Genomic DNA, 20359 nt, shown 5'->3' on the forward strand with positions numbered 1-20359 from the left:
TTCCAAGGGCCAGGAAGGGACTTACATTGGCAGTGTCGAGAATGTGTAGAAGGAATAGGGGCTGTGGGGCCAAGACAAGAGTAAAGGAGAGAAATAATGAAAGCAGACATTTATTTAGGATGATGGATGAAGCTACAACCAATTAGAGAGCCTCCTCTGTAGTCGCCTATTCTGATTTCATAGCCATAAGGTAGGTGTATTAAGGGAAATCTGTTTTAAAATACCCTATGTGGACATTCTGTCCTTTTTCATAACATTGACTTTATTCCTGGACATCTGATCAGGAACAGGGGCATCTTCCGGATGATGCTCAGAAGCCAGGGAAGAGAAAGAGCAAAACTGCGACCCGGGAGGCGCAAATCACCCTCGCTGCTCCCTCCCCCCACCAACAAAGGCACCTGCACCTTCCCATGTGCATGGCAACAGGGACAAGCACCCAGAGGAGGCGGAGAGGCGGCTTGTTAGCGAAGCTCCGGGCCAAGGACCCAGCCAGCTCCGAGGGGAAAGAGGATGACCTGCCATGGGTAGCAGGGTTTTCCTGACTTGGAGAAGCATCTCTTCCAAGCCAGACAGGACGCCTGTACACACAGTCCCTGCTCTTCAGGGAGGCCTGAGACGGACAGGAGCAAACCACGGAAGACTCCATTTTCGAAATTTTTGTTCCAGCTTCTGGAGTTTAAACTTAGGTTACTGTAATTTTTACTATTTGAATCTCTACCTAAGAGATGCAAGAAATGAGAGAAAAAAAGGGGCAACTGCCTCTGGAAACTGACAATGATTAAATACTGGTCATTAATATGACTGGGCCAAAATGCAGAAAGAAAACAAATGTATACTTGGCCCAGTTTCCAACTAGTTTTCTGCCATAAAGGTAAAAAACAGCTGCTTTGTTCATTATTCACGAGGTGGGTTACAAAATGTCATAAAAGGAAAGCAAGTCAGCAGTGGGAATTTGCATACATAGATTGAAATGCAAAAGATAGTATCCATTTACAGGATGAGTGGCTGTCCCCTGGTGAATTTAACACTTTACGTGGCAATTATGTGAACATTGCCTCCAAGCCTCCAGAACACATGATCCTAAGTAACAAGGGTAGAAAAGAAATAGGGAGCTTCGTGTCTGATGTGGGGTGACTGAGACCCACTAGAGGCAGTTTCCACCCAGGCCATCATCAATATGGTGTGGAAACCAAGTAGCAGATAAGGAAGATGATATATTTATTTCTCCTTGGTACATAAACATGGGGGAGTGGCCCACTCTACCAACCATTAAGAAGAACAGTAACTCTTATTCCTTGGTGTTAGCAAGTTCACCAGTAATGATGATGACAGAGCACAAGCCGCACGCTCTGGGCATTACTTGCTGTGATTTTAACTCGATGGCTCAGACCAAAACACCTCTGACATCAAAACTAAAGATGATGGTGTGGCTTCATTTCTTTTCATTGCGACTTTGTTATTAACTCTGAAATTTGGCCGCATGACGCCTAGTTATGTACCCAAAGCGAGCTGAGTCTGCCTGACTTTCAGCAAATGACCAAACGGTGAAGTTACACTGTGCCCAATATTCTGTTCCTCTTGTGAGGCATATGCCAGCACTTCCCTAAAGATGGGTTCATGGGAAAGCCCTTAGGAATTGTCAAATTCACTTTGGGGACATGCAAGGGCAGGGTACTATTAGAAACTAGTCTAGGAGGTCACACGGTTGCTGTGTACAGTGGTTACAGGCCATTGCTGGGATGTCACCTTTCATCCTGTGGTTCTGATTGGCTCCAGTGTGATGGCAACAGCCAAGGACTGCTGTTAGGACATGCCAGGGTCTGTAATAGGCCCTTGGGAACATCTGCTGACCACCCTGTCTGGCAGCTATTTCCTGCCACCCACAACCACCGGTAGCTGGCTTCCCAGGCCTCACCCAGCCGAGGCTATTCTTGCACAGCACCAGGTGAGTCTTGCAGCCTTGGTTAGACCACACTAAATCTCTGCCCTGAGCCCTCCAATGGCTCCCACTTCACTCATTTTGGGGTATGGAGATACCCCAAAGACCTCTCAACAGCCTCCAAGCCCCACCTCCTCCTGGCCACACTGCCCTCCTTGGCCCCTCCACGCCGGGAACACCCTCTGCCATTGCCCGGTGGCTGAGCCTCTTCGGGTTTTTGTTCACATGTCACTTTCACAACCCAGCTTGCTCCGATCTTTTACTTGAGGTGCACTCTGCCCTATCACCCCCTACATCTCCCTACCTGTTCTATTTTTCCCAAGGTTCTTATCACCTTTTAACAGTCTGATTTATGTATGATTTATGTTTACTATGCTGTCTTCTCCCCCACTGGGATGTTAAAAGGCAAGGGTTTATCTGTTTTGTTTGGTCCCTGATGTATCCTAGAACAGTGCCCAATTCAATATTTTTTAAATGCATGACTTAAAAAATTTCTTCCAATTCATAAAAAGAAGAAAAGAAAGGATGCTATAATATTTGTATACTGGTAAGCCAGCCTGATGTTCTCAAACCAGCAGGTAACTATCAAAAAGAACTGTGGATCCCCCCTCCATGGACTACATCTCATTAGCACACACATGAGACAGTCGCCAGCCAAAACCCACAAAGCTCCACTAGGAAGGACGCTTGGCCCTTCTCGGCTCCCTGCCTGCACGCTCTGTGCTCGGAGTCAACTGGAGTCCATGCCTAATGCCTGGTGATCCCAGGAGCAAATTTATCCTACAAAAGGGCCAGAATGTTACATTAATATTAAACTCAGTAAGATGTTAAATTAACACCTAACTCTTTTGTAAATGTCCTAGGAGTTGTGTTCTCTGGTCCTTCCTTAGCACTGTCCTTTCTCATTTCTCTTTGTACTTTCAAACTGGAACTGCTCAAGTCTACTATTTTCAGCCCTTACCTGCCTCTCTTATTTCTACCTCTACAACTATTTCCACTGACAGGTCAAATCTCTTCTATCCAGTTTCCAACGAAAGGGAAAAGCGAGTCCCTAAAATCCAAGCTGCTGGGCCACAGTTCTCATCCTGATGTAAGCCAAGGTAGAGCTTTATTTGTGCACAACACAGGGAAGGATGGAATTAACATTTAATATCACTTTAAAGCCTTCGTGCCTGCTTCCAAACCCTGCAGAATTAGGGAGATTGAAGGCTTTGTTGCTGAGTAGAGATGCCAGGCTGGCCTCTCAGCCCGCCGGGGGTATCCAGAGAAGGGGGTGAGGCTCTGCTGAGCTGTCCATCCAGTCACCTAAGAAGTCCACCAACCTTTCTTTGCCCAGGAGACCCTCCTCTCACTGGAGTGCACGTAATCTTCAAATACTGTCTGCAAGACTGTGGCTCGCTCTCGGATTTCCTGGGGGCCCACGGCACGGGATTTCTGGGAGGGTGACGGAAGGATTAGAGGAGAGACAGTCAGTGTCAGGAATAATGAAGCAGTTTATAATAGATTTAATAACAGTAAAATCACACAGTAACCACCTAGGGGCCAACAGGGTAATCCTTTCAATATTACTAGGAGAGAAAAAGGGAGCTATAAAGATGTTAAAGTCAAGCAAAGATGAGGATGGCTTTGTGAGAGAGCAGATCAGGTCTACTTACTTATTTACTTATTTACTTACTCTTCTTCCTGGCCTCTTATCACTCATGTTCAAAGAAAGCCCAGTGGAGACACTATGGAATTTTCCAAGTCCCATTTGGACTCTCACAACATCACTGAACACGAGCAGTTTCCAATGAGTCTTGTGTCTCCCACTTAGGCCTAAGTCTCCTCCCTTTCTCCTATACTCATCAACAAAACTGGCAATTCCTCTGTAAGAGCATCTCACAGTGACCTGCCTAAAATCTAGCCTACCCTTGAATTTCTGAGCATGGACTTTCTTCGTTCCTTGTGAACCTAGAGAAGTTCACACCCTTGGTGTTTCAGATTCGTTCTTTCAGCCAAGAATCGTCATGCGACCTTCCAGGAGCCTGTTAAGGAGTGGGCTGCTCCAGCACTCACATTCGAAGCGGACTGCAAGGACCCTCACAGTAAACTGCCCTGTGCAAGAAATAACATCTCTTTGCACCAAAAGACCCTCCAGTTGGAAAATGTTAATAAAATAAAAAACTATTTTCTTTTCATCCTTTAAAACAATCTCGGAGAAAAAGATTTCCTTTCTTTAGGTTCTCCTAAAAATGAGTGGTTTTATTTCTCATTCCTTAAAACAAACAGAGCTGCCTCCTCTTGAGTGTGAAACTGACCCAGAACACAGATTTTCCACAAGTTTGGCTACGATGCCTCCCCAAGATCTTGACTGTCTGAATGATGCTATTAAGTCTCTACCCACACCAACACTGTACATGGAAACACTGCACAGGGAAAAGCCAGTGCAAAACCCAGTATGTGCCCATTAACCCCATACAGGACAGAGCGTGCGCACCCGTGTCTGGCTGCCTGTGCCTAACTGCGACTCCTGACACCCTCTCACTTCTAAAGCTGCCACAGGAGAACAGACGGGGGAGAAGAAAAAGCCTTACTCTTTTGATTGACACTCATCTCTCTGTATTAATAGAGACTTAACCTGGAAATGTTTTTAGTTTAGTCAGATCATTCCTTCTGCCTGTTTGGTTGATGACAGTCTAGTTTATTTCACAGTACATGGTCCCCCAAAGGGCTTTACCCACGCATGTGTCAAGAAAAGTCACTCAGGAGCTGTGTCATTTAGGGAAGTGGACATTTGCTATTGTCATTAACAAGGATTTTTTCTTTACCCTCCTAACTGATGTGAAATGCAAACTTTTTTTTTTCTGCCCTCCTTTCGTTAAGCCACCTCAGCAGCACAACTGTCACCTTCCTTGTGTTTTTTTTAATATGAATGTGAAATTAGCGAGGATGCCCTTTCCCCTGGCGGACAGAATCCTCTGTTATTAAAAAGTAAAGCACTTTAATAATGAAAACTTTTTCCTCTTTTTCCTGTGTTTTAACTGTTTAAAATTAATGAGAAGGGCAGAATGGTTGTCAAAGCGATATTGAAAGCCGGGCAGCCAGGACCGAATAAGCACAAAAATCCCTCTAGAGTGTTAGATAAACAGAGCTCCAGCCCGCTCGAATCCCTCTGTTGGTTATTGTATACATTCTGTAACAGCTCTCAGAATAGATCTGAGAGCCAGGGAGGCAGAGAGGTTTCAGAATTCCAATAAAGGCCTCAAATTAAAGACAGCCTGGTGCGAATTCCAGGAGAAAATTAAAGAGACCTCAAGCTTAAGTGACAGGTGACTTGCTTCTGTGTCACAACTGTCAGGGGATTTAGTGATAATATGGCAATATATTACAAAGGGCTTTTCTTATTCCCCCCTTTAGGTTTCAAAATGAGGCATCTTTTCTTCCAAACCAAAAAAAAAAAAATTACACATACACACATATATAATATGAGCGTGTATACAAGTGAAATATGAAGAAAAAAGGGGATAAAACTAGGTTCACATGTTTGAAAGGATGAGGTCAGTTTCAGTAAAATATAAGAAAAAGTTAATGGCAGAAAACATAATATACTTAGGAAAAAGCATGTCTTTTTCCCCTCACTCCCACTCCCAGAAATACTTCACTTTAAAATTGCCCCTCTTGAGAATGACTGAGATATTTTTCATATGTCTTCTGGGGAGGACAGTCTAAATTTAAACTGCAGACAGAGGGGCACAGTTATGCAGCACCATCTCAGCCCCAGACAGCTATGATGCTCCCGTAACAAGGGCGGGTCAAAGCCCGGAGGGCACAGGAACGCCCTGCAGGCCTGGCTTTCCCACCCTCAGAGGCACACAGACTCGGTACTGGGTAATGAAGCTAACTTATAACTAGTGGGCCATGGGTACTTTAGAAAAATAAATTCCAACAGTCCACACACACTCACTATTCCTTTGTCTGTGAGACCCTCTGATCTTGGAGAGCACAGATGATCAAACAGGACTCAGCAAAGGGACTACTGGTCTTAGTTTAATATCTCATGATGCCAGTGACAGATTTTTAAGTTTACAGGCGTATTTCGTAGAACTAAAAAATTTATGTAAGAAAACATGTTTGGGTGTGTGGATACTTTGAAGATGAAAATTTCATGCCTATCACGAGGCAATAGACAACCTTAAGATATCTAAGCCGGACTATTTTTGTTGTAAAAATGTTTTAGATGGTAACAACGGTGGGGGAGGGCCATTTTCTCTTTTTTTGGAAGCATGCCTTGATACTAGCGACTTCTAAGGTATTTTTAAACTAAATGGAAGGATTCTGTTTTAATCACTTTATTGCCAAGCAGAGTTTTACCCCTACAGTCCCTAGAACCTTCTGAGTGCTTCTCAGTAAAGTTGAAAGATCAAATTTATTCTCTTTGTAGGTGGGTGAACACACTCGACGTAGCTATATATTTTTTATATACCTAAATATGAAATATACATTTTACAGATGCTTCACTTTCTTTCTGTTCACAGAAACCCAAAAATGTATGTGCCAAAGGGACATTTATAATGGACTTCAGCCAGGCTGGGAGAGGAAGGGCATTATAGTGAGGCGCCTGGCTATATGTGTACAGGGCGATCGACTGAGTCTTTGTTTACCTGGTCTTGCACTGGTCCATGTACTGGAAAGGACTGTCCAAATTGAGCCCAGCAATCAAGACATTCTGTCTGTCTTCTGAGGAACAAACAGTAAGCTGTATCCAGCATCTGCTTTATTCTTTTTACTACTCACATGGGTCAGGAACTCTCAAGCTGCATATCTACGTGACAATAAGTAAGTCAACCCTAGTAAGGTCGTCAATTTACTTTTTCTTTGTCCTTTTGAATTACTGTTAAATTTGGTCACAAAAGTCAGGTTTTCATCAACATGACATCTCGAACCTAGTATGATTGATTTAATTTAACCAGTTATTTTGATGTCAGTGAAAGTGCAACCTTGCTTAGTGTTTATTTTTTTAAAACAAAGACCACCACACCTTAAAAGTATCAAAATACTGTCCTCATTCCTATCTGTAAGGCAGGAGCTCAGGGCTGCAGTGAACTTACAGGGCCCAGAAGTGGGCAGGGCACTTTCTGCCTTGTGTTAGCTACTCCTCACAGCAACCCTACAAGATGGGCTCTTGTTCTCATTCCACAGATGGGGAAACTGAGGCTGGGGACAAGAGGGTCTGCCCAACATTGCTAACCACCAGTAGTGAAGCAAGAGCTCAAACCCAAGTCCATCTGACACGATCTCACACCAGTTCCTCACGTCTCAGCAATCCAAGGCTGGCCTTGAGGTGAGGAAAGGGCTTGGAAAGAGGAACTGATGCCGCGAGGCCACAGAAGGGCAGATGCTACAAAAATGGCTGTGCTGGTTCCTCAAAGAGCAGAAGGCAGTGCAGCCGTCCGCTTCTTCCCTGGGGACTGTCCTGCAGGCTCCACACACATCCACTGCTGCCCAAAGACAAGGCCCAGCCTCCCGGAGAGAACTGATCTGCGCCCCGGATAAACACCAGCACCAAAGCTGGCCACAGAGACTGTATAAGGGAAGCCTAGATGGCCTAAACCTCTGCTGACTAATTTTGTGACTTCACTGCTTGCTCTTATTTCTGTAGAGTGGGGCAGGCTGTGATGGTCTATTTATTGTGCTACTACTGCAAAAGGCACTGGGCTCCGTGTCACTGAGTCTGGGCTTATCCCCCCACCTGCTGCTGGCTGACGTGGTGATGATGATGGCCAGGAGGACAGCGGCCCCCAGGCCCCGTGTGGCTACTCAGGTTACTTCTGACTCCACCCTCCAATCTCCTTACGAGAACACTAGTATTCTCAATTTTACACATGAAGACTGAGGCTTAGGAAGGTCCAGCACTTGTTCAAAGCCACACAGCTGGTGAGTAAGATTAGGTATGTGGCCCTAAGGCCATCTCTTGACCACTGTGCTACACTGCCTGCTTATCCCTACACTGCTGTCGTGGGCTAGAGTGAAGTATCTGCAGGAACATTAAAAAAACCTACCTCGAATTTGCAATAGCTTTAGAGGAACAGAAGTGTGTCAAGACCAGTGAGTATCTGTCTGGTTAGTAGCCAGTTCCCTTGAAAACAAACTATTCATATGGGATCCCCAAAAGTCCAGCATGGCTGGGATGTTTTACAACGAAGCCATGCTTTAAAAGACCTGTTTGATCAACTGAATCTTTAACTGCTATTTTTGTTTCCAGAGATCTTTGTTGTGGTACTATTTCTTGACCAAATTTCACCTCTATGAAAATGACTAACATTGCTTGATCCAACAAGCAATTTAGCTCCATTTTCTTGGCTTAGGTAATACTAACAGAGGCGTGCTGGTATATGACGTCAGATGGCCTGCTTTCACACCCCAGGATCAAGGACTGTTAGCTGCCCTTCACCTCTCTGGCCCATTTCCTCGTCTGCAGAGTAGGACACCGATGTCTACCTTCCAGGGCTGCTGGGAGGATGACACAGGACCAAGCACATACAGAGCTTAGCAGAGTCCTGGGTCCAGAATCCACACTGGGACCATTTCCTTGCCTTTCCCTAGGTGAATTCCCTCAGGTGCGCTCTGGTACCAGAGAGCTTACATCAGGGCCAACTAGAGTCCCCGCCTCAGGGAGGATATCAATCCAAATAATGACTCAAACTAACCCATTAAAAAAACCCATTGGCCTCATCTATTTGGCTTTGATTTTCCCGTCTGTCCTTAGGCGTAACAAATTGCAAAATAGTCAAGTACTTAGTATGTCATAGATAAAATCACATACAACACATACACACATGCAACATGCCAAGTGATGTGTTGTGGGGAAAAGATTGCTGGCCAAGGGAAAGCCTCAGAGAAGCAGTTGGAAAGGATGTTCGGGGCTGCTTGCAACCACTCAGGATGTCCATATGGAACTGCACGGATAATAAAACTTTTCTTAATGATTTCAGCTTTACTCTCTCTCTGGGTTATAGCACACACATTAAGAAATGAATGAATTGTGTCTGAAAGGAGACACAGGGATATTTTAATTTTCTAGTCTGTCTTGGATGGACGGGTCTGGTCACTTGTCCATACCGACACTCTGGAAAGGGACGTCCGGGGCTAAGTGTGTAACGCTGCCTCCAAACTCGTTCTGGCCTGGAATGCGACCTTCTTTCTGGGAAGGCTGCTGCTGCCTGGCCCATTAACTGGACTGAGACCAGCAAACACATCCAGAAGCCAAGAGAAAAAGCACCATCAAGATTTGGCCTCACCTCATGTTCATGGTTTTTATACACCGTGCTTGATGGAGGAAGTTAACTACCCCATGCACGACATCTCCACTACCCCAAAGCAAGAAATGAGTCACGTCGGTTACTAGGAAGCACATACACAATACAACTCACCTGCTTTCCCCGGCGCCTCCCTTTGAAACAATCATCCCTTGTCAGGACAGACAAAATATCTTCCACCTTAATCGCAGAAACACTGTAAAAGAAGGGCGTATCGAGGTAAACTTATTTTGTCAAAAACATTCAAAATCATGCATAAAACTGGCCTATTCTCAAGCTAGTTAGATTTAAAGTAGAAGCTACATCTTCACAGAGAAGAGAGTATTTTTGTAAATTTAGGAATTGGGAAGAGGACCTCTATGATATTCTAGGGACAGATGGAGCAACATTCAAACAATTTCCTCCTTAATGAATTTAAAATAAGCTACATTTAGAATTTCCTTTATAGGGATCATGTGATTGTTTCTTGTTAAGTCTCAAATACTAAATTAGTAGGCTTTCTTGCTTATTGAATATACTACCTTGACTTGGGCAGAAGATGATAAACATTTCGGATAGTCCCTTTGGTTTTAATAGTTAAAAAAATAAGGTGGAGAAGGCTAAAGACCCTTAACTCCCCCGTGCCGGGTAAGAGTAACGAGCGCCCCCCATCTACGCACAGCTCTCTTCCAGTCTCCGCTGAAGGACTTCGCCCTCTTGTGCCTTGCTTATTAAGCAGTGAGAGCCACACAATGTCTGTTGAATCCAGAGCTACGTGCAAATGGCTGAAACCAGAGTCTGGGCTTCACCCTCAAACAGAAGCCATCAGGAAGGAGCCGGAAGCAGGCTGTCCGCCCTGCCGGGCAGTGTCTGGCTCCACCCGCGCTGCCGGGCCACGGCGCTCCCCCTGGGGCTGTGGGGGCAGCGGGGTGCATTAGGGGCTAGGGAGGAACACGAGCGGCCAAAAACACTTCCCCGGGAGAAAGAAACAGGGCAGGAGGCGCTCTGGAGGGAAAAACAGATCTTAAGAAGATAAATGATTTTCCTGTACGTGTTTTTTTTTTTTAATGTAACAGCAAATTAAAACACAAACGGCAACCTCGTGAGAGAAGACAATTCTCTCCCTTTCCCCCAAAGGTTGGTCTGACAAAGCTATGAATGAAAATGTCAGATCTGTGACAGCGGTTTACCTGAAATGTGTCACCACTTTCCCGGCGCCCCAGCACCCTCCCCTCAGCTTTCCCGCCTGCTGCCAGCCCCAGGATATGTGAATCTTTCTCCGGCAGCTGAGAGTCAACTGGAGAAGGCAGAGTAGATACCGCAAGCGCAGGAGTTGGGGGGAAAATGCTCAGGACTTCATGGAAAATCCATGTAGTTACAGAATTTGCCTTATTCATACCTGGGAATCTGAAAAGAGGTGAAAACAGAGCCCAGTCCTACCTTTCCCTTTGTCTATCTGCCTTGCCTCTATTCATCGCTTTTTTTCTTGAGGGGGGAAAAAAAGGAAACACAGAAAAATCAGAACATGGGTCAAACACTGAAGCGGGGAGAAAGAAACATGAGTAAGGCCACCGCAGCCAGGCATACTCGGAACTGCGGCTGCCACGGGAGGCGCCGTCCTCCGAGCCGCGCGGCAGTGCGGCCTCCCAGCCAGCCTGGCTCCCGGGCTGTGCGTCTGCGTGACAGCGCTGGGGCCGATCACCCGAAGCGAACAGGAGCCGGGAGAACTGCAGCGCCTTACAGTTTACAAGGCATTCCTCCGAGTCTAAGAAATTGTGGCTTCTGAGAAACAAAGCAGATCTACCCTGCTTATTTATGGTTCTATCAACAGATCTAAATCACCCCTCTTTACTGTGAAAAGAGAGAGAGAGAGAAATTCAAGGAGCCAGTCTTATGCCTGATCTAAGAAATGTACGTTTTGATGAAGCATTTACATTTTAATAAACCAATGATGACTGTCATTAGAAACATATTTAAAGAAGAAGTGGGAAAAAGTTAGGAATTCAGGAAGCCAAAAGGATCCAGAAACAAAGCTGCACCGAGAGAGCGGCGGCCCGGCCCAGGGCACCCGCCTCCCGCCCTGCCGGCCCAGCCACACTGCCAGGGGGAGTCCTGCGGTCAGCGCACGAAGGCAGGCGGTGACCTGCTGTGACGGCCGCTGCTGCCGAGACCCCCGGCCTGCCTTCCTGAACCTCCCCTGCGATCCATCAGCCATCCCAGCATCCCACTGCCTGGCTCTCAGGCACAAAATGTACCCACACACCTTCCTCCTCCTCCTTTTTCTTAGTATTTAGGTATGTACCTTTTGGGTTCAAAAAATGTTCAAATCTGCTTCTTTCCATTGTACACTTTCCAGTTCATTCTTGTTAGATTTCATTTTGTATTAAATCAAAAAAGCAACCTATTTACATATATCCACTATATGGCCCTTCATCCAACAGAAATCAGGCAGTGGGATGTACCGGCTGTGACATATACTAAGCTGTTGTTTTTTAAGGTTGACTACATCTGGCCCACGAAGCAGTTGGTGGTTCAGGCTCGGGCACCTCAACAGGTGCATTTTTCAGGGCAGAAACCAGCGAGACTGCAGCCCTACAGCACCCCTTCCCCACAGCTAAGTGCTCTCACACTACCCCACCCCTTCTCGCCACAGAGGACCCAAGTCTCTTCTCACCCCTCACCTGCCCCAAGTTCAAATCGCTGGAAGCATCGTGTTGAACTGCCCACAAATGCTGCAGGTGTGCTATTTTTCCAGCTAAGATCATCGCAGAGGATGACTGTACTTCTATCTTTAAAATATACTTGGCTCACTAATAATTCATGTTGGTACTGTTATTTTCCCTTTTCCAACTGAGGTTTACATTTGAACCTTTCACATCAATCAACTTGGATGTGTTCATTAAAGAAAAATCAGAGAGCAGAGCAAGGCAGAGGCACCATGCTGGTAACTCCGGGCTGGACAATCAACGTGTGACTCCATGACTGCAGCACTCGCCTTCCTGAGATCACACCAGATGACAAAGCATGGAAGAACTTCCAGGGAGCCGTGGCGGGAAGGAACGGGAGGCTGTGAGTTTGCAGGTCCCGAATGGAAGATGGAGGGAGCCTGAGAGGCCGCGGAGGGGCACTGATGCCATTTTTTACTGAAATGCCGTCCAGGGGAACACAGATCCCTGCAACAGGGAGAGCGGCCCTGGCCTGTGACGACGGCCATCCAGCCTGTGAGGCCAGGAGGCCAGGTTGGTCAGTGGGCTCCCTTTCACCCACAGTGCTTCTGGAGTGCGACCGCCTCACCAGGGGCCCGCCTAGATGCTGAAAGCACGCAAACGGGAAGAGGCAGCCAGGGTCCAGCCCAGGGAACTCAGGATCTCCAGACGGAGACGAAGCCCTTGGTGCTTGATGGATTGATGGGCATGAGATTTCTCTCTCACAACTAAGATAAAATATGCGTGCCTTCCTGAAACAAAATCACTAAACTGACAAACTGTATTAAGGTGGGACACATTAAATAGTAGAAAGCCCAAACCATCTTTATTACTAGATTCATCAGGAGTGGGTCCCTGCTTCCGCCAGCTTTGAAGAGCGTAAGGCTCAGGTTCTGAGAAAGCCCCAGTCCATAAATGTTCACATCAGCAACCTTGAGAGAGCGTTGAGAGTGTTGCAAGTCTGACAAGGGTGAGAGGCAGAGCTCTGCAGGGCAGGATGCGTGGCGGGTGCTGCTGGGGGTAGCCACGTGCAGTTTCCTAAGTGGGTGCCCTGCACTTAGTCCCACAGCCCCCCAGACCAGGTCCCCATGCTGACTGCTGGACATTCCAGTTCAGATATAGAATGCAATGACTTTCCCAGCTCTGAACTTTAGGGAAAGAAAGTCTCATCATTTTATTTGATGGATGACATAAAACACAAAGCTGGGCAAAAAAAGCACCAAGAAACATGACCCTCCCATTCAGCCACACAGCTGACCCGTGTGCCAGCGTCACAGCATCAGTTCTAGGTGGCGTTCGAAGCAGCCATCACTGCTTCTGTGCATGGCCTGTTCGTGTGCCACCATCTGGGGCACACATAACTCTTCTTATGCTTCCAAAAACAGTTAATGCACCATTGTTCTCTGTCTGAGCAGAAGACACTCTTGAAAGTAGACTGGTGTGAAAACTGCATGCTGTTAGGAGCCCAGTGTCAGAGCTTGAATACTCAGGTGCCAGAGGTTTCATGGAAATCATGACAAAACAAATTTATTTCCATGGCCAAGGTGAATTCTTTCTGCTTTCCTCATAAGTCCTTCTGGCCAGGTGGAGACATTGTTCTCTGTATTTCTTTCTTTGTCTTTCCTGAGTTAAGTTCAGGGTCTGATGGAAGCCCCTGACTGGTAAGCCTCCATGCAGTCAGGCCCATGACCAACAGCAAGAACTGAAGGCTTTACCTGGGGACATTAGGTGCTACCACTTGACTGGGCACATACGAGATGGCAGCCAGACAGCCTTGGCTGGAATGTACAGTGTGTATTCAACTGACACTAAATTTCTTCCCTGGGCTTATTTTCCTAGGGGACGGACAGTTGTGGGATGAGTAAGAAGTACTACTTTTCTCAAAGACAAATCAACTCTAAAGGTACAAAACATTAATTGGAAGAAATATAAAGTGTGAATAAAAAAGATCTTTAAGAAGCTGGCTGTGACGGCTGTGCACATTGACAGTAAGAGAAATAAAACAAAGAGTTCTCTCTTAAAGTAAAACGAAGTGCAACAGATCGTTCTCTTAGTCTGGCATCACAATGAAAATTGTCATGTGCTGATGATATTAAGGGTTTTAGTCTTTGCCACTGGCTATTCTGGGACTCGTTTAGGGATCACAAGGGTTAATGGCTCTTCGTCAGCTTACAAGGCCCATCCACTGTAAAAAGTGACAGAAAGTTAATTAGGTGAGATCAGCTGAAACCCTGTTCAGGTTTCTGACTCACTTGATTTTGTGAGAAGCCAACGAGTTGACATATTCTGCCTCCGAAGGAGCCAAAATGAGCAGGCTGCTCCCATGGCAGCCAATCCGGGCGGTTCTCCCAATCCGATGGATGTATTCAGCGGGTGAAGATGGAGCATTGTACTAAAAAAGGTAACAAAAATGAAGGCATTCGCAGATCAAGAGATTGCCATTAATTGGAAGTGCAATACCCCTTACCTGCCTCCAGGTACCCCAAGAATTAAAACCTGGTGCTATGGTTGCAAAACCTATTGCAATCACAAGAAGTTGCTCAACCCTGAAACTCCTGGCTTCATTGGAAATAACAAGGCTCTGACATGCAAATGTGAACAGTGGCCAAGTTTGAGATAAATGAGATGTCTTCTCATCCCAACATCTCCCTTTTAATTTTACTTCTCCACAGGTCTCTTCATTGCCCTATCTGCATCTTTTCACTGAGGTGACCCTGCAAGGTGAAACGGAGGCAGGTGGGGAAATTGCTGCAGGATGACCGCATGACCTTGGCCTACTTCCTCTGTACACAAAGCAGTGGAGACAGGCCACAGAGGACTGGACAGGATGAGGAGGAAGGGTCCAACCACTCTGATCCCAGAGGTAAGCCCTGTGCCAGGCCCCTGCACCCACCCAGGAGCGGCCCCATCCCTGGGTTGCAGTCCCACTCTGCCCCAATGGAGCGGAGTCTCAGGGCAGTTGGGAAGCAGGTTTCCTCCCTGCAGGGACAGGCTTCTGCTCCCATGGAGAGCATTCTTCACTTGGGGGAAAAGGGCAGACTCCATAAGACAGCAGAATGAATTATGTATAGCATGTCATGTTCTCATGGCAATAACTTTGTCACCATTAAAATGAACTGACCATATATTCATTCTTCCTTTTTCTTCTTTGCTGCTTCACGAATCAAAAATCAGAATGCTATGATGAATATAATGCAGAGGAGGCCAGGCACATTAATCAGCATCCACACTGTTAGAAGGCTCTAAATGATCGATTTGATGTGTCTGGCATGCCACACATTAAAATTATCCTTGCCTTATCTTTAATTTGCTCTGTTGCTAGCAGGAAAGAAGACACAATGCCTCTAGTTGCAGTGATCATCTGCCACAAGATCAGATTTCCTAGCCAATGAAAGGCATCCAATTCCACTAACGTGAATAAAACCATGACTCACGTAAACAGGGCATGTGTCCCCTGGCCCCCACACAGAACAGCTTCAAAATACCATTCTGCAGACTAACAAAAAGAAAAAAACAAAACTAAAACTGTCAAACTCTAGTGCTAACACCTGTACCCTCTGGCAAAGCGTCTAAGGCTAGAGGTATGTGTAAGATGCTGTCAGGGACTTAATTGCCCCCTGAAGGTCAATGTACACGGACACGGCTCTCAGGACAGCTGAGCCATCTCCTTCTGGACACAATGAGGCCTCCCATGGGCCCAGGTAATTCCTGCTATTTTCAGATTGCTGAAACCTTGGTGTGACATGCGTTAGTCTTGGGAGCAGGGGAGCCTGCCCCTCCCTCCCGCAGCCGCACAGTCTGGCTGTTTTGTTGCAGCAGTTAGGTGGGCTGGGTTAAGGAAAGATGTCAGGAGAATTGTGCAGAGAAGGCTGGTTGCTGCCTGGTTACCAGGGCAACACCCAAGAGGGTAATAATAATTATTCCACTTAAAGCCAATGCATCTACTCATGATCATACATTCCAGCCTCGAGCTCGCACCTTAACAACTAAAAAATTACCTGAACAATCCATGTGACTTGAGGGAGATCTAAGCCCCGAGCTGCAACATCCTTCAAAACAGAAAAGAATATGGCTTAGAATTGAGTTTCTGAACCATTCTGGGGTCACGGATCCATTAGACAATGTAATGCAAACCAGTGAGGGCTCACCACATCTCAATGTGCACAGGCATGTACATGTAACATACACACACACCTCTCAATGTGCACAGGCATGTACATATAACATACACACACATGCACACAAGTGCACACACACATACCCATTTGTATTCAACTTCAAGAACCCACTGAAGTCTGTGCTTAAAAATTCTAATTTAGGGCAAGTTCTACAGAAGCCTGCTGGTGTGGCAGTCACAACCCGTTTCAAAAAGAATACAATCTGCAGGTTGGCCCAAGACCTTAAGTCATTACCAGCTGTGTCAGGTAAGAATTCTGAACACTTTCTAGCATGTTCTACTACTTTTACATTTTATTTGGAAAACCACTCTACAAGGAATGCAGTCATGGCTTACTATCCCTAGCCCATACTTATCAGCAATGCCTCCCAATGATGTGGCTTTGAGGCATGCTTCTAGAAGATCACTCCAAGATACTCCTTAAGGTGAGCTGCAAAGTATTTTCTGGGGACACTGCTTATTAGCCTCTGAGAGCAGAAAGGATCAAGTAATGCCCCACCTCCTCTGACAGCTAAATTAGAATGCCAGCTGAAGATTTAACCAGACAAAAGAAAACTATAAATGCAACAGAGATTTACTTTTTCTTTTCAGCTGGTTCCCACCCCAAAAGCAAAGACTGTCTGCTCTCTAGTCTCTGGCCATTCTGGCAGAGAGACTAGAAAATGGGCATTCTCTAGCCTCACAATACCCTCACACCCAGCATTCATCTTCAAGACTATCGGTCACAAAAAGAAACCTACCATTTACTGAGTACTTAGTAAACATCAGACCCTGTGTGCAGCATTTTGCCTGCATTATCTTGACTGACCTTCAGATCAGTTTTTCTCAAAACATTTATTACTCCCATTTGACAGAGAGGAAACCAGGGTTCAGAGAGACTGAGTCAGTTGTCCAGGGACACACTGCTAAGTGGAGGGAGCCCTCAAATCGGGTCTGCTTTACTTTCTATGGCCCAATGATAGTACACTGTTGCAAAGTCAAAAAGATGCTGCATTCCTCACATGCTGCTGATGGGAATGCAAAGCAGCACTGACCCTGATGGTGGAGAATTTGGTAACACCCAGCAAAATTACATATGCACTTGCCCTTTAGCCCATATGCAATCTCACACCTAGAAACCCATCTCAAAGACACACTGACAAAAATATAAAATGATATACACAAGGCTGTTCATTCCGGCACTATTTGTAATTGCAGGTCTGGACAAAACCACAACGTCTAGCGAAAGAGGCAGGTGGAATAAAATACGGCAATACCTACCCAAGTAAGAGTATCACACAGGCAGAAAAGGAACGAAGATTCCCATGTTGATATGGAGAATCTCTAGGATGTATTTTGGGTGCATAAAGTATGCTTTTGTGCAAAAAATGGGGAAATATAAATATATCTGCTCATATTTCAGAAAAGAATGATGGAAAAATCTAAGAGCTTATAAAAACAGTTACCAAAGGGGAGGGAAGAGAATGGGGAGAGGGGACAGGGAAGGAAGCTAGACTCCCTTTAATGGACTTTTTAAATTTGACTCTGAGACCATATAAATGTTTTGACATTAATTAAATAGTAAGAAAATGAGCTATCATACAGTATCACCTAAGATGTATTCTTGCCAAAAACAAAGGAAGACCCTACCACCCAAACGCAATCACAGACCTAACTACTAGTTTGCCGGAGTATGTGGGGAGAGGAACAAGTTCGCCGCCACCACCACAGGGGCACAGCCAAAGCCCAGAATGTCTAAAAGACACATGATTTGGTTCCTCCTACCAAAAATATCAAAGGAGAAAAAGGTAACAAAAGCAAGGCATTACATGGATAGATGGGTAAATGGGTAGTTGGAGCCATAAACCAAGAACCAAACCTGGAAGAAGGTTCATCAAAACTATCAGCTGTGGTTACCTCAGGGCAGAGGGGGCTGGGCTGAGTTTCACTTTTCTCTTTGCATTTTCCTGTGTTGCTTGCTTTGTAATAACAAATGCCTATTATTTCTCCCCAAATTTTCATTTAAATAACCTACAGGAAATTGGAAGCAAAGTACAATGAGCACCTGTGTATCCTTCACCTGAACCCACTGACGGCTCAGCTTTGGCACGTCGGTTCTCTCTCTATACATGCGTTTTTCTCAACCATCTGAAAGTAAGTTGCAAATATGACATTTCACCTCTCAAAACCTTAACACATGTGTCCTAAGTAAAAGGACATTCTCCTACATAATCATACCTAAAAAGTTTAATATTAAATAACATTATTTACCAATCATCAGCATACTCAAATTTCTCCAGTCATACCTAAGATGACTTTTTAACTTGTTTTTCTTTCACAACCCAGAACTGAATCACAAAGCATACTATTTTTATTATATCCCTCTAGACTTCCTTTAATTTAGAATGATAGCCCTGCCCACAATATTTTCTTATTTAGTTTTTTGATAACAATACATTTTGAATAGTCCAGGTGTCTTGAGGAACTTTCCAGAATCAGGATTTGTCTGTTCTCCATGCTAAGATCTGGGTGAAGCATTCTGGCAAAGAGACAACAGTGGTGTGGTGTGTACTTCCCGGCACACGATGCTGAGACACACACTACAGCAGTCTGTCCCACACTGATAGTACTATGCTCACTCACCCTAGTTAGGGGCACCCCCCCAGCTCTCTCCATTGTGAAGGGGACTTTCTTCTTTGAAATTAATCAGTTCAATGGGAAGGGAGAACTTAAGACTGCTTCCCAAAACCCTTTGCCCAGCGATTTCAGCATCTCTGATGCTGCCTGTCTGCAAAATGATGACTTCCTTAGTCCATCATTCCTTCCTTCCAGTTAGTAGCTGGCATTTTTCTGTTAAGAATAGCTCTCCCTCCCCTCCCCTCACTTTCAAGTATCACTAACAATTTATGTGCATAAAGCTTTTTGGAAAATAATTACCCTATGCAGTTTCTCTAAGTAGCATGTTAAAACAATCAGGGTCAGAGGCAAGACCCAAGGAAGATACTGTCTTCCCATCACCTAATTTGCCCAGAAGGCCCACAGAGGGCAGGGCAGGATCTGATTACACCTGAGCTTTCTGGTTTCCTTTGCACAGTGGCTAGCTGCATGTATTACGTGTTAAATGGAAGTTTAGTGTACTAAAAGTGTGTCAGCCACCCACAGAGTGTTTCCAGATAGTTCCCACACGCCCTGAAAGCTGAAGGCTGGTGTCCCAGAGCTGATGCCTTTGAGAGCACAGTTTAGAGAGCTCTCCAGCTAAGAAGGAGCAGGAGCTGCTTTCTCTGCTAACCGCAGCTGATGTCTTTAGAAAAGCTGACGGGTTCTTAACTCCGCTAAGCTCTTGTTAATAAATGACTTATTTTATTTAAGTGCCCTGCAGTGGGAGAGGCGTGTACACGATGGGCTGCCTGAGCTTTACAGACAGGCTTTGTAAAAAATTTAACGCTTGTTGCCTTAGTAAATTCAACGAAGAACATAGAAAAACTCTGAAATAGCACATAGCACATGGTGTTGCTGAAACCCCCCGAATACAAACACGCTGGAAGGTGAGTTAGGAGGGTGCCAGGTGGCTGTCACTGGGACCGCTCAAGGTTCTCTTTCCCACCTGGGCAATCTAGCTCAGGGCCACGGAGCTCCCACTCCCAGTACCTCCTGTGCCGGCGTGGGGGGCGGGGCCTCACTGACAGCTAAGCACCACCCGCACTTAACCCAGCTGTTTCTATAACGCTTCTATTTCTTCCCAGCCTAGGCTGCCAGAGGACAGGAAGCGGGAGCAGTCCTCCTGCTCTAGAATCAGAGAGACCTGGGCTCTAGCACCACTTCAGTAGCATACACGATCAGGGCAAGCCAGCTCAGCTCTCTGAGCCTCAGTTTACCCACCTATAAAATGGCTGAAGACCCATCCTATTTACACCATGGGGTCTTGTGAAGATCAAATAAGACCATGTATGTGAAAGGTGTTTTGAGAATCATACATCTATTTCATTTCATGGTAAAGTTAAGACTTGATATGGTGGCAATCAGACAGTGATTTAGAAGCCTCTTCACTTGGCAAAGGCTTTGGTTCTCTGCCACTGTCAGAACTTAGATCCAGCCCAACTGTACTCTAACCTAATTAGGGCAAAAGAATTGCTAAAGTCAGTTCTGAAAGACACTCAATGGTGAGGCCTTGCAGGCCCTGGGCTTGACAATTGGCTGCCTCCATGAGACCAACGGGTACAGATGGAGGGCAGCTTGCTCAGGTGCCAGCCTGTCAGTTGGATTAAAATGACTCATTTATTTACCC

At 45.7% G+C, this 20359-nt stretch overlaps 1 protein-coding gene across 1 annotated transcript in view; it reads right to left on the reverse strand.

Annotated features, from left to right (window-relative positions):
• DDX31 (DEAD-box helicase 31) overlaps nt 1-20359 on the reverse strand; it is a 66655-nt gene that overhangs the window by 18879 nt on the left and 27417 nt on the right. The window contains exons 15-18 of the mRNA XM_036913466.2: nt 15917-15967; nt 14171-14310; nt 9349-9430; nt 3262-3373 (exon numbers count right to left, since the gene is read on the reverse strand). Coding sequence (XP_036769361.2) covers nt 3262-3373; nt 9349-9430; nt 14171-14310; nt 15917-15967 — 385 coding nt within the window. The remainder of the gene's footprint in view (nt 1-3261; nt 3374-9348; nt 9431-14170; nt 14311-15916; nt 15968-20359) is intronic.

Source organism: Manis pentadactyla, chromosome 3 (genome assembly GCF_030020395.1).
Source record: "Manis pentadactyla isolate mManPen7 chromosome 3, mManPen7.hap1, whole genome shotgun sequence".
NCBI classification, from domain to species: domain Eukaryota; kingdom Metazoa; phylum Chordata; class Mammalia; order Pholidota; family Manidae; genus Manis; species Manis pentadactyla.